General features: G+C 42.6%; 2 protein-coding genes across 2 annotated transcripts; both read right to left on the reverse strand.

The window, feature by feature from the left end:
• Positions 1-1425: 1425 nt before the first annotated feature.
• On the reverse strand, positions 1426-3862 carry LOC149982858 (F-box only protein 4-like). Its single transcript, XM_090239341.1, has 6 exons — positions 3599-3862; positions 3031-3254; positions 2591-2666; positions 2286-2458; positions 1817-2022; positions 1426-1707 (listed from the first exon to the last, which is right to left on the reverse strand). Exons 1-6 carry the CDS (start codon positions 3820-3822, stop codon positions 1624-1626), a joined length of 987 nt encoding a protein of 328 aa, XP_090095467.1. The 5' UTR covers positions 3823-3862; the 3' UTR covers positions 1426-1623.
• A 5049-nt stretch (positions 3863-8911) lies between these two features.
• On the reverse strand, positions 8912-12567 carry LOC110525978 (F-box only protein 4). Its single transcript, XM_021606529.3, has 7 exons — positions 12228-12567; positions 11085-11329; positions 10517-10740; positions 10077-10152; positions 9772-9944; positions 9303-9508; positions 8912-9193 (listed from the first exon to the last, which is right to left on the reverse strand). Exons 1-7 carry the CDS (start codon positions 12384-12386, stop codon positions 9110-9112), a joined length of 1167 nt encoding a protein of 388 aa, XP_021462204.1. The 5' UTR covers positions 12387-12567; the 3' UTR covers positions 8912-9109.
• Positions 12568-12574: the final 7 nt, after the last annotated feature.

The raw sequence follows: 12574 nt of genomic DNA on the forward strand, positions 1-12574 counted from the left end.
AGACTCTGTCCATAGGACAACAATCATTCGTATATTGCACAAATCTGGCCTTTATGGAAGAGTGGCAAGAAGAAAGCCATTTCTTAAAGATATCCATAAAAAGTGTTGTTTAAAGTTTGCCACAAGCCACCTGGGAGACACACCAAACATGTGGAAGAAGGTGCTCTGGTCAGATGAAACCAAAATTGAACTTTTTGGCAACAATGCAAAACGTTATGTTTGGCGTAAAAGCAACACAGCTGAACACACCATCCCCACTGTCAAACATGGTGGTGGCAGCATCATGGTTTGGGCCTGCTTTTCTTCAGCAGGGACAGGGAAGATGGTTAAAATTGATGGGAAGATGGATGGAGCCAAATACAGGACCATTCTGGAAGAAAACCTGATGGAGTCTTCAAAAGACCTGAGACTGGGACGGAGATTTGTCTTCCAACAAGACAATGATCCAAAACATAAAGCAAAATCTACAATGGAATGGTTAAAAAAAAACATATCCAGGTGTTAGAATGGCCAAGTCAAAGTCCAGACCTGAATCCAGTCGAGAATCTGTGGAAAGAACTGAAAACTGCTGTTCACAAATGCTCTCCATCCAACCTCACTGAGCTCGAGCTGTTTTGCAAGGAGGAATGGGAAAAAATGTCAGTCTCTCGATGTGCAAAACTGATAGAGACGTACCCCAAGCGACTTACAGCTGTAATCGCAGCAAAAGGTGGCGCTACAAAGTATTAACTTAAAGGGGGCTGAATAATTTTGCACGCCCAATTTTTCAGTTTTTGATTTGTTAAAAAAGTTTGAAATATCCAATAAATGTCGTTCCACTTCATGATTGTGTCCCACTTGTTGTTGATTCTTCACAAAAAAAATACAGTTTTATATCTTTATGTTTGAAGCCTGAAATGTGGCAAAAGGTCGCAAAGTTCAAGGGGGCCGAATACTTTCGCAAGGCACTGTATATATACATATATATTTTACATTGGTGCAGATAAAGGAAGAAATGAAAAGGGTTGGAAGCAACTTTAGACAAATAAGATGAACTACAGAGCAAATGCCTGTCTGTTCCACACACACTCAGCTCAATGTTCAACCATTTGGTAAACAGTGGACTATTCCACATGTACTCCAAACTCACAGTCCTGAAAGAAACAACACTTCACTGAGGTACATACTCATGCATGTATTTTCAGTTCCTTTATAACAACTTATAGAGGGGTAAATAACCACATGAATAATTAAAGAAAATAAAACAATGCACATTTCGTAGTATAAAATTGCATAAATTATATGAAAGAAACAGATGAATAACTGCATGATTTCCCTGAATAAAAGGTACCAAAAAATATAATTCAATATGATTCTAAAGTACACAGTAGTAGTAATATCAAAACCATTCATTAATCTTTGTAATATTAATTACAGTACCATAGCTACAGTTAAAACGTATGTTTTATTTGTGTACAACCCACTATTGGCAAAAAACAATACACTGTATTTACCCAATAATAACTTTTTTTATGTGATTCATTGAAACAAGGCACATCAGAGGGAAAACATTCCTTCAGAATCATTTGTGCCAGTTCTTTAGTGTGTTGTTTCGGTCCTGAAGGTTTTTCCTTGGACAGGTAGTTACAGCCTGAGACCAGAACACCCCAGCAGCCAGGAGATCCCATCTAAGACACCAGACAGAGACTCTGCTACTGTGTCCTGAACCTGGAAAGAGACATGGCCAAATATAAAGGGTATTTCACAAAGACAAGACAGACACACTACAGAGACAAGACCAGACCAGACAGACAGACAGAGACAGACACTGACTCACCATCCAGGGGTTGGGCAGCATGGGCAGGCAGAGTCTCTGAGCCATATCCACACAGGGGGTTCTGGTACTATTGGAGCTGGTGGTTCTGATCTGGTCTGGTTCCTCTCTGGACACACAGGACAGGACCAGGAGGGGTCTGGAGGATGAGCCTAAGGCAGGGTCCACCAACGCCTGGATCTGAGCCCACTCCACCTCCCCATCATCACCTAATAGGAGACAGACACATCATATGGTGACATTTTCACAGGGCAGTTGTAGAGATATTGCCATAAACAGCTGCGTCATTTCTAAATACACGGCATGCCACATACAGTCATACAAAATGAGATTGGAATACAGAAAATCGCGATTACATTGTGTCACGAATAAAGAGTAAGCATCTGCTAAATGACCAAAAAGCCTGCAAGGAGACAACAAGGCCCTAGGAATAGGAGCAAGTATGAGGAATGTAATGGAATCTTGCTATTACCTCTTCCTGGCTCTGCATTGGCCACATAGATGAACCCATCCACCGCCTGACACACTTCCTGGACCTGAGGGGTGGGGCTAAAATGTGGGTGTCCTGATTGGTCCCTTCCCTCCTGGATGAAGAGTTTGTTGCTGACACTCTGCTGTTCCATGCGGGCTCTCTCCCTCTCTGCCCTGTACACACAACCACAACGGGTAATGGTAGACATATACACACACGCATGCACATGAGCGCCATTGCAATACCTTGAATGGTAACTCTACATCCCTTATCAGTCATAGGAGGACAATAGTGATAACACTAACCTGTTGGTTGAGTAGAGAGTCAGAATGTTGAATTTGTGCTGGTTTTTGTACACGTAACTAATCCCAGATCCAATACCTGGAAAAAACAACATTGGTTTTGTTTAGTTGGTGAGCCCCCCCCAAAAACAAAGGCTTTAGGTGGGCCGCCCACCACAGCACAGAACTTGGCAACTGCTTCTGGTTGGTCAGTACTAGTGCCGGATGGTTTTACTACGGTTCGCCATGTACTGTACCTAACTTACCTATTCAGCATTCAACTGTTGAGATTATTGTAAGCAAATACAATTCAGGTAACACCAATATGGTGGATGTTTATTGTAACTATGGATTACAATAAACATGTTTATTGTAACTCTGATTTTGCTTTCGCCTGCAACAGAAAGTCTCGAGGAGGTTCACCCTGTAAAAGGATGGATCAGAGAGGACAGTAGGTAACCCACCATTGATCTGTCTCTGGGGTATCCCTGCTACAGGGAGCACATCTGGGGTGTGCATGAGCTTGGTCACCATGGAGACATCCAGCTGTTCCATGCCGGGGCCAAACATGGCGTAGCGCGGCTCAGTGGCGGTGGGCACCAGCGACTGGAGGAAGGAAGTCACAACGCTGTATGGCGGCCTCTGGGGAAACCATTGCTGTCTGCAGGCTGGGTAGCCCTTTAGATAACTAAGAAGAGAAAGGTAATTACTACTTAGGTAGGCAGGGAGGGACAGTTCCATTGCTGAAGTGAGTGACTAATACATTTGGACGACCAATGACTCAAGCAAAAAGTATTGACAAGTCTGAAAATCAATCTACCAACCAAATGCATTCACAATCTTTCCATAGCCTGAGTACTAAACTATATATGTATTCGACAAGGCTTCATTACTTACATTTTTGTCATTTAGCAGACACTCTTGTCCAGAGCATCAGTCAGTGCATTCAACTTATGCAAGATTACCAAATATCACAGTAAATCCTTGTCTTCCTCATGCATTCCAATACCAGAGTTTCAGACCAGTACCTACTCTGTCATGAAGTCATGACCTGGCTCCTCCATCTCCTTCTCCCCCACACACAGAGGGGTGTGTAAGGCCTCTAACCGGGGCATGGTCACATGGTTGATGGAGGGCCATTTAGGCATGTCCCTGACCAGAAAGTATCTCCATAGTAAGGGGTCTCTGACCATAGCCCTCCAGTAGCTACTAGTGGCCCCCAGACGACAGAGGTCCACAGGAGACAGCAGGGTCATGATCAGGAACTGTAGGTCCACCTGTAGTGAGAGAGATGGGGAGAGAAGGAGGAGAGTATTGAAAGTATTGAATCTGCTGGTTGATGATGGTGCATACGACTGTTTTGATGAGTCTACACATCAGGGTCATATTTGAGACGGCGGTGCAGAAAAGAGTAGGTTAGGGAGACGATTCTCCACTTTGTTGCCAAGGGAACTAGAACAAAAGACAGGTGTTAAAGTACATTAGTGCTTCATTGAATTTGGCACATTATCCTATTATAGTTGACAATGTGTGCAAAGGAGGGATGAAAATCAGTTGCTTACGTCCACAAGGGACATGAATAAAACAAAATGATAAAAGGCACTCGGTTTCCTGTCCGCCCATATCTGACATGAATGGATAGGTCAGAGCAAAGGTGCTACTCTAGTATCATGGTCACCTACCAAAGCATGGTCCGTCAGAGAGACGTTAGAGGAAATAGACAAATCTGGTGCATTTTCAAAGAACTGTATTTGAACAGGGTTTATGAAAGAGGTAATTTAGTCAACTCTCTTATACACCTCTTTCAATCTATGCCAGCCAGGGGTTTCATGGGGCTCAGGCTCTTAATGTACTGTATCAGACAATAACATCCATGCTTTATCTTTCAGCAAACAGTTCATTCTTGATTGTGTTTAGACATTTTAGGTTTTGTTTTTCACACGAAATGCTCCAACTAGTCTACATTCTACACGGCTTCCCCTGGCCCTGAGAAGCAGGAGCAGGCCTGCTCCCTGGTGATAGAAACAGGAACATTCGCCTCCCCCTGTCAGACAGATGTGAATTCATTTCAGCGTGCCAATGCTGACCTCAGAGAAAAATAACCACCCAGAACTGGTATAGCAACCTGAGGCAGGGGGTGCATCTCAAAACTTTAAAATGGCTTCCTCTCTTTGTCTCCTCTCCTTCCAGTCTACACTCATCTGAAACCATGGAAGAGGTGAAAGGTGTCCCTTTCTTCTTCATATCTAAATATAGTTGAAATCGGAAGATTACATACACCTCAGCCCGAAACATTGAAACTTAGTTTTTCACAATTCCTGACATTTAATCGTCGTAGAAATTCCCTGTCTTGTGTTAGTTAGGATCACCACTTTATTTTAAATATCAGAATAATAGTAGAGAGAATGATTTATTTCAGCTTTTATTTATTTCATCACATTCCCAGTGGGTTAGAAGTTTACATAAACAATCTAATTGAGTGAAATTGTTTAACTTAGGTAAAACATTTCGGGTAGCCTTCCACAAACTTCCCACAATAAGTTGGGTGAATATTGGCCCATTCCTCCTGACAGAGCTGGTGTAACTGAGTCAGGTTTGTAGGCCTCCTTGCTCGCACACGCTTTTTCAGTTCTGCCCACAAAGTTTCTATAGGATTGAGGTCAGGGCTTTGTAATGGCCACTCCAATACCTTGACTTTGTTGTCCTTAAGCCATTTTGCCACAACTTTGGAAGAATGCTTGGGGTCATTGTCCATTTGGAAGACCCATTTGCGACCAAGCTTTAACTTCAGGAAGACTGATGTCTTGAGATGTTGCTTCAATATATCCACATCATTTTCCTCCCTCATGATGCCTCCTGCAGCAAAGCACACCCACAACATGATGCCGCCACCCCCGTGCTTCAAGGTTGGTGTTTTTCAGCTTGCAAGCCCCCTTTTTTCTCCAAACATAACGATGGTCATTATGGTCAAACAGTTCTATTTTTGTTTAATCAGACCAGAGGACATTTCCTCAAAAAGAACGATCTTTGTCCCCATGTGCAGTTGCAAACCATAGTCTGGCTTTTTTATGGTGGTTTTAGAGCAGTGGTTTCTTCCTTGCTGAGCAGCCTTTCAGGTTATGTCAATATAGGACTCGTTTTACTGTGGATATAGATACTTTTGTACCTGTATCCTCCAGCATCTTCACAAGGTCCTTTGCTGTTGTTCTGGGATTTATTTGCACTTTTCCCACCAAAGTACGTTCATCTCTAGGAGACAGTACGCCTGTCCTTCCTGAGCGGTATGATGGCTGCGTGGTCCCATGGTGTTTATACTTGCACACTATTGTGTGTACAGATGAACGTGGCATATTCAGGCGTTTGGAAATTGCTCCCAAGGATGAACCAGACTTCATTTTTCTGAGGTCTTGACTGATTTCTTTTGATTTTCCCATGTCAAATAAAGAGGCAATGAGTTTGAAGGTAGGTCTTGAAATACATCCACAGGTACACCTCCAAGTGACTCAAATGATTTCAGTTAGCCTATCAGAATCTCCTAACGCCATGACATCATTTTCTGGAATTTTCCAAGATGTTTAAAGACACAGTCAACTTAGTGTATGCAAACTTCTGACCCACTGGAATTGTGATACAGTGAGTTATAAGTGAAATAATCTCTGTCTGTTAACAATTGTTGGAAAAATTACTTGTGTCATGCACAAAGTAGATGCCCTTACCGACTTGCCAAAACTATAGTTTGTTTTAACAAGAAATTTGTGGAGTGGTTGAAAAATAAGTTTTAATGACTCCAACCTAAGTGTATGTAAACAAGTTTCAAAATAAAGTTATTTGTTTCTGGCCATTTTGAGCATGTAATCGAACCCAGAAATGCTGATGCTCCAGATTCTCAACTAGTCTAAAGGCCAGTTTTATTCCTTCTTTAATCAAAACAACCGTTTTCAGCTGTGCTAACATAATTGCAAAAGGGTTTTCTAATGATCAATTAGCCTTTAAAAATGATCAACTTTGATTAGCTAACACAACGTGCCATTGGAACACAGGAGTGATGGTTGCTGATATTGGGCCTATGTATGCCTATGTAGAAAAAATCAGCCATTTCCAGCTACAATAGTCATTTACAACATTAACAATGTATACACTGTATTTCTGATCAATTTGATATTATTTTAATGGACAAAAAATTTGCTTTTCTTTCAAAAACAAGGACATTTCTAAGTGACCCCAAACTTTTGAATTATATACTATATACAGTGCCTTGCGAAAGTATTCGGCCCCCTTGAACTTTGCGACCTTTTGCCACATTTCAGGCTTCAAACATAAAGATATAAAACTGTATTTTTTTGTGAAGAATCAACAACAAGTGGGACACAATCATGAAGTGGAACGACATTTATTGGATATTTCAAACTTTTTTAACAAATCAAAAACTGAAAAATTGGGCGTGCAAAATTATTCAGCCCCTTTACTTTCAGTGCAGCAAACTCTCTCCAGAAGTTCAGTGAGGATCTCTGAATGATCCAATGTTGACCTAAATGACTAATGATGATAAATACAATCCACCTGTGTGTAATCAAGTCTCTGTATAAATGCACCTGCACTGTGATAGTCTCAGAGGTCCGTTAAAAGCGCAGAGAGCATCATGAAGAACAAGGAACACACCAGGCAGGTCCGAGATACTGTTGTGAAGAAGTTTAAAGCTGGATTTGGATACAAAAAGATTTCCCAAGCTTTAAACATCCCAAGGAGCACTGTGCAAGCGATAATATTGAAATGGAAGGAGTATCAGACCACTGCAAATCTACCAAGACCTGGCCGTCCATCTAAACTTTCAGCTCATACAAGGAGAAGACTGATCAGAGATGCAGCCAAGAGGCCCATGATCACTCTGGATGAACTGCAGAGATCTACAGCGGAGGTGGGAGACTCTGTCCATAGGACAACAATCATTCGTATATTGCACAAATCTGGCCTTTATGGAAGAGTGGCAAGAAGAAAGCCATTTCTTAAAGATATCCATAAAAAGTGTTGTTTAAAGTTTGCCACAAGCCACCTGGGAGACACACCAAACATGTGGAAGAAGGTGCTCTGGTCAGATGAAACCAAAATTGAACTTTTTGGCAACAATGCAAAACGTTATGTTTGGCGTAAAAGCAACACAGCTGAACACACCATCCCCACTGTCAAACATGGTGGTGGCAGCATCATGGTTTGGGCCTGCTTTTCTTCAGCAGGGACAGGGAAGATGGTTAAAATTGATGGGAAGATGGATGGAGCCAAATACAGGACCATTCTGGAAGAAAACCTGATGGAGTCTTCAAAAGACCTGAGACTGGGACGGAGATTTGTCTTCCAACAAGACAATGATCCAAAACATAAAGCAAAATCTACAATGGAATGGTTAAAAAAAAACATATCCAGGTGTTAGAATGGCCAAGTCAAAGTCCAGACCTGAATCCAGTCGAGAATCTGTGGAAAGAACTGAAAACTGCTGTTCACAAATGCTCTCCATCCAACCTCACTGAGCTCGAGCTGTTTTGCAAGGAGGAATGGGAAAAAATGTCAGTCTCTCGATGTGCAAAACTGATAGAGACGTACCCCAAGCGACTTACAGCTGTAATCGCAGCAAAAGGTGGCGCTACAAAGTATTAACTTAAAGGGGGCTGAATAATTTTGCACGCCCAATTTTTCAGTTTTTGATTTGTTAAAAAAGTTTGAAATATCCAATAAATGTCGTTCCACTTCATGATTGTGTCCCACTTGTTGTTGATTCTTCACAAAAAAAATACAGTTTTATATCTTTATGTTTGAAGCCTGAAATGTGGCAAAAGGTCGCAAAGTTCAAGGGGGCCGAATACTTTCGCAAGGCACTGTATATATACATATATATTTTACATTGGTGCAGATAAAGGAAGAAATGAAAAGGGTTGGAAGCAACTTTAGACAAATAAGATGAACTACAGAGCAAATGCCTGTCTGTTCCACACACACTCAGCTCAATGTTCAACCATTTGGTAAACAGTGGACTATTCCACATGTACTCCAAACTCACAGTCCTGAAAGAAACAACACTTCACTGAGGTACATACTCATGCATGTATTTTCAGTTCCTTTATAACAACTTATAGAGGGGTAAATAACCACATGAATAATTAAAGAAAATAAAACAATGCACATTTCGTAGTATAAAATTGCATAAATTATATGAAAGAAACAGATGAATAACTGCATGATTTCCCTGAATAAAAGGTACCAAAAAATATAATTCAATATGATTCTAAAGTACACAGTAGTAGTAATATCAAAACCATTCATTAATCTTTGTAATATTAATTACAGTACCATAGCTACAGTTAAAACGTATGTTTTATTTGTGTACAACCCACTATTGGCAAAAAACAATACACTGTATTTACCCAATAATAACTTTTTTTATGTGATTCATTGAAACAAGGCACATCAGAGGGAAAACATTCCTTCAGAATCATTTGTGCCAGTTCTTTAGTGTGTTGTTTCGGTCCTGAAGGTTTTTCCTTGGACAGGTAGTTACAGCCTGAGACCAGAACACCCCAGCAGCCAGGAGATCCCATCTAAGACACCAGACAGAGACTCTGCTACTGTGTCCTGAACCTGGAAAGAGACATGGCCAAATATAAAGGGTATTTCACAAAGACAAGACAGACACACTACAGAGACAAGACCAGACCAGACAGACAGACAGAGACAGACACTGACTCACCATCCAGGGGTTGGGCAGCATGGGCAGGCAGAGTCTCTGAGCCATATCCACACAGGGGGTTCTGGTACTATTGGAGCTGGTGGTTCTGATCTGGTCTGGTTCCTCTCTGGACACACAGGACAGGACCAGGAGGGGTCTGGAGGATGAGCCTAAGGCAGGGTCCACCAACGCCTGGATCTGAGCCCACTCCACCTCCCCATCATCACCTAATAGGAGACAGACACATCATATGGTGACATTTTCACAGGGCAGTTGTAGAGATATTGCCATAAACAGCTGCGTCATTTCTAAATACACGGCATGCCACATACAGTCATACAAAATGAGATTGGAATACAGAAAATCGCGATTACATTGTGTCACGAATAAAGAGTAAGCATCTGCTAAATGACCAAAAAGCCTGCAAGGAGACAACAAGGCCCTAGGAATAGGAGCAAGTATGAGGAATGTAATGGAATCTTGCTATTACCTCTTCCTGGCTCTGCATTGGCCACATAGATGAACCCATCCACCGCCTGACACACTTCCTGGACCTGAGGGGTGGGGCTAAAATGTGGGTGTCCTGATTGGTCCCTTCCCTCCTGGATGAAGAGTTTGTTGCTGACACTCTGCTGTTCCATGCGGGCTCTCTCCCTCTCTGCCCTGTACACACAACCACAACGGGTAATGGTAGACATATACACACACGCATGCACATGAGCGCCATTGCAATACCTTGAATGGTAACTCTACATCCCTTATCAGTCATAGGAGGACAATAGTGATAACACTAACCTGTTGGTTGAGTAGAGAGTCAGAATGTTGAATTTGTGCTGGTTTTTGTACACGTAACTAATCCCAGATCCAATACCTGGAAAAAACAACATTGGTTTTGTTTAGTTGGTGAGCCCCCCCCAAAAACAAAGGCTTTAGGTGGGCCGCCCACCACAGCACAGAACTTGGCAACTGCTTCTGGTTGGTCAGTACTAGTGCCGGATGGTTTTACTACGGTTCGCCATGTACTGTACCTAACTTACCTATTCAGCATTCAACTGTTGAGATTATTGTAAGCAAATACAATTCAGGTAACACCAATATGGTGGATGTTTATTGTAACTATGGATTACAATAAACATGTTTATTGTAACTCTGATTTTGCTTTCGCCTGCAACAGAAAGTCTCGAGGAGGTTCACCCTGTAAAAGGATGGATCAGAGAGGACAGTAGGTAACCCACCATTGATCTGTCTCTGGGGTATCCCTGCTACAGGGAGCACATCTGGGGTGTGCATGAGCTTGGTCACCATGGAGACATCCAGCTGTTCCATGCCGGGGCCAAACATGGCGTAGCGCGGCTCAGTGGCGGTGGGCACCAGCGACTGGAGGAAGGAAGTCACAACGCTGTATGGCGGCCTCTGGGGAAACCATTGCTGTCTGCAGGCTGGGTAGCCCTTTAGATAACTAAGAAGAGAAAGGTAATTACTACTTAGGTAGGCAGGGAGGGACAGTTCCATTGCTGAAGTGAGTGACTAATACATTTGGACGACCAATGACTCAAGCAAAAAGTATTGACAAGTCTGAAAATCAATCTACCAACCAAATGCATTCACAATCTTTCCATAGCCTGAGTACTAAACTATATATGTATTCGACAAGGCTTCATTACTTACATTTTTGTCATTTAGCAGACACTCTTGTCCAGAGCATCAGTCAGTGCATTCAACTTATGCAAGATTACCAAATATCACAGTAAATCCTTGTCTTCCTCATGCATTCCAATACCAGAGTTTCAGACCAGTACCTACTCTGTCATGAAGTCATGACCTGGCTCCTCCATCTCCTTCTCCCCCACACACAGAGGGGTGTGTAAGGCCTCTAACCGGGGCATGGTCACATGGTTGATGGAGGGCCATTTAGGCATGTCCCTGACCAGAAAGTATCTCCATAGTAAGGGGTCTCTGACCATAGCCCTCCAGTAGCTACTAGTGGCCCCCAGACGACAGAGGTCCACAGGAGACAGCAGGGTCATGATCAGGAACTGTAGGTCCACCTGTAGTGAGAGAGATGGGGAGAGAAGGAGGAGAGTATTGAAAGTATTGAATCTGCTGGTTGATGATGGTGCATACGACTGTTTTGATGAGTCTACACATCAGGGTCATATTCACCAAACATTCATAGGCACCACCAAACGAAAGAAAATGGACTTGGACTACCTGAACTGGTCCAATAAGAAAGGCTCTGGCCAAACAGTATTTATCCTGCAGTAGTTTATGTGTCAGGTATAGCTGGAGTATTTATCCTGTGTTATCCGGTGTCCTGTGTGAATTTAAGTATGCTCTCTCTAATTCTTTCTTTCTCTCGCGGAGGACCTGAGCCCTAGGGCCATGCCTCAGGACTACCTGGCACGATGACTCCTTGTTGTCCCCAGTCCACCTGGCCGTGCTGCTGCTCCAGTTTCAACTGTTCTGCCTGCGGCTATGGAACACTGACCTGTTCACTGTGATTACTATTATTTGACCATGCTGGTCATTTATGAACATTTGAACATCTTGGCCATGTTCTGTTATAATCTCCACCCGGCACAGCCAGAAGAGGACTGGCCACCCCTCATAGCCTAGTTCCTCTCTAGGTTTCTTCCTAAGTTTTGGCCTTTCTAGGGAGTTTTTCCTAGCTACCGTGCTTCTGCACCTGCATTGCTTGCTGTTTGGGGTTTTAGGCTGGGTTTCTGTACAGCACTGTGATATATAAATACATTTGATTAATAGGTTACCCACCCAATGCATAAGGATGACCAGTACATTTATCAAATGTCCGATAAATTAAAATATTCCATGTTACTTGCCTTATACTCACAGCATGTTATGGCATTTCTCATTTGATCCCCACAACAACAAAAAATCTAATCTTGTGAAGTAGCCAACTGGCGTTTATAAAGGCCTGTCTCTTACGGGTAAACAGTCCAAAAAGCCCGGCGGTGCATCTTCACTGGGGACTTCTGCTGCATGCACCTGATCACTGACGTTTTTCCTTGCATTGAAGTACTTCTCTCGGAAATGTCTGAGACTTCGTATAACTACAGATTCGTCGCTCTGACTTCTCCCTGACATCTTGCTTTTGATTTGGTAAGAATGATAATGCGTCTGCGCTGTCCTCTATGTGCTAAACATTTATAAAAGCTCAAATAGGGTGCTAACTACTGCGAAAAGTGAAGTTGACAACGAAGCTGACGTTTCTTGTAGTTGGTAGTTCGCCCACTTCCTTGTTGTTGGCGTGAAAGAGGTGCATTGTGGTTATT

Source organism: Oncorhynchus mykiss, chromosome 6, assembly GCF_057628025.1.
Source record: "Oncorhynchus mykiss isolate SJ-2025 chromosome 6, ASM5762802v1, whole genome shotgun sequence".
Taxonomy (NCBI): Eukaryota; Metazoa; Chordata; class Actinopteri; order Salmoniformes; family Salmonidae; genus Oncorhynchus; species Oncorhynchus mykiss.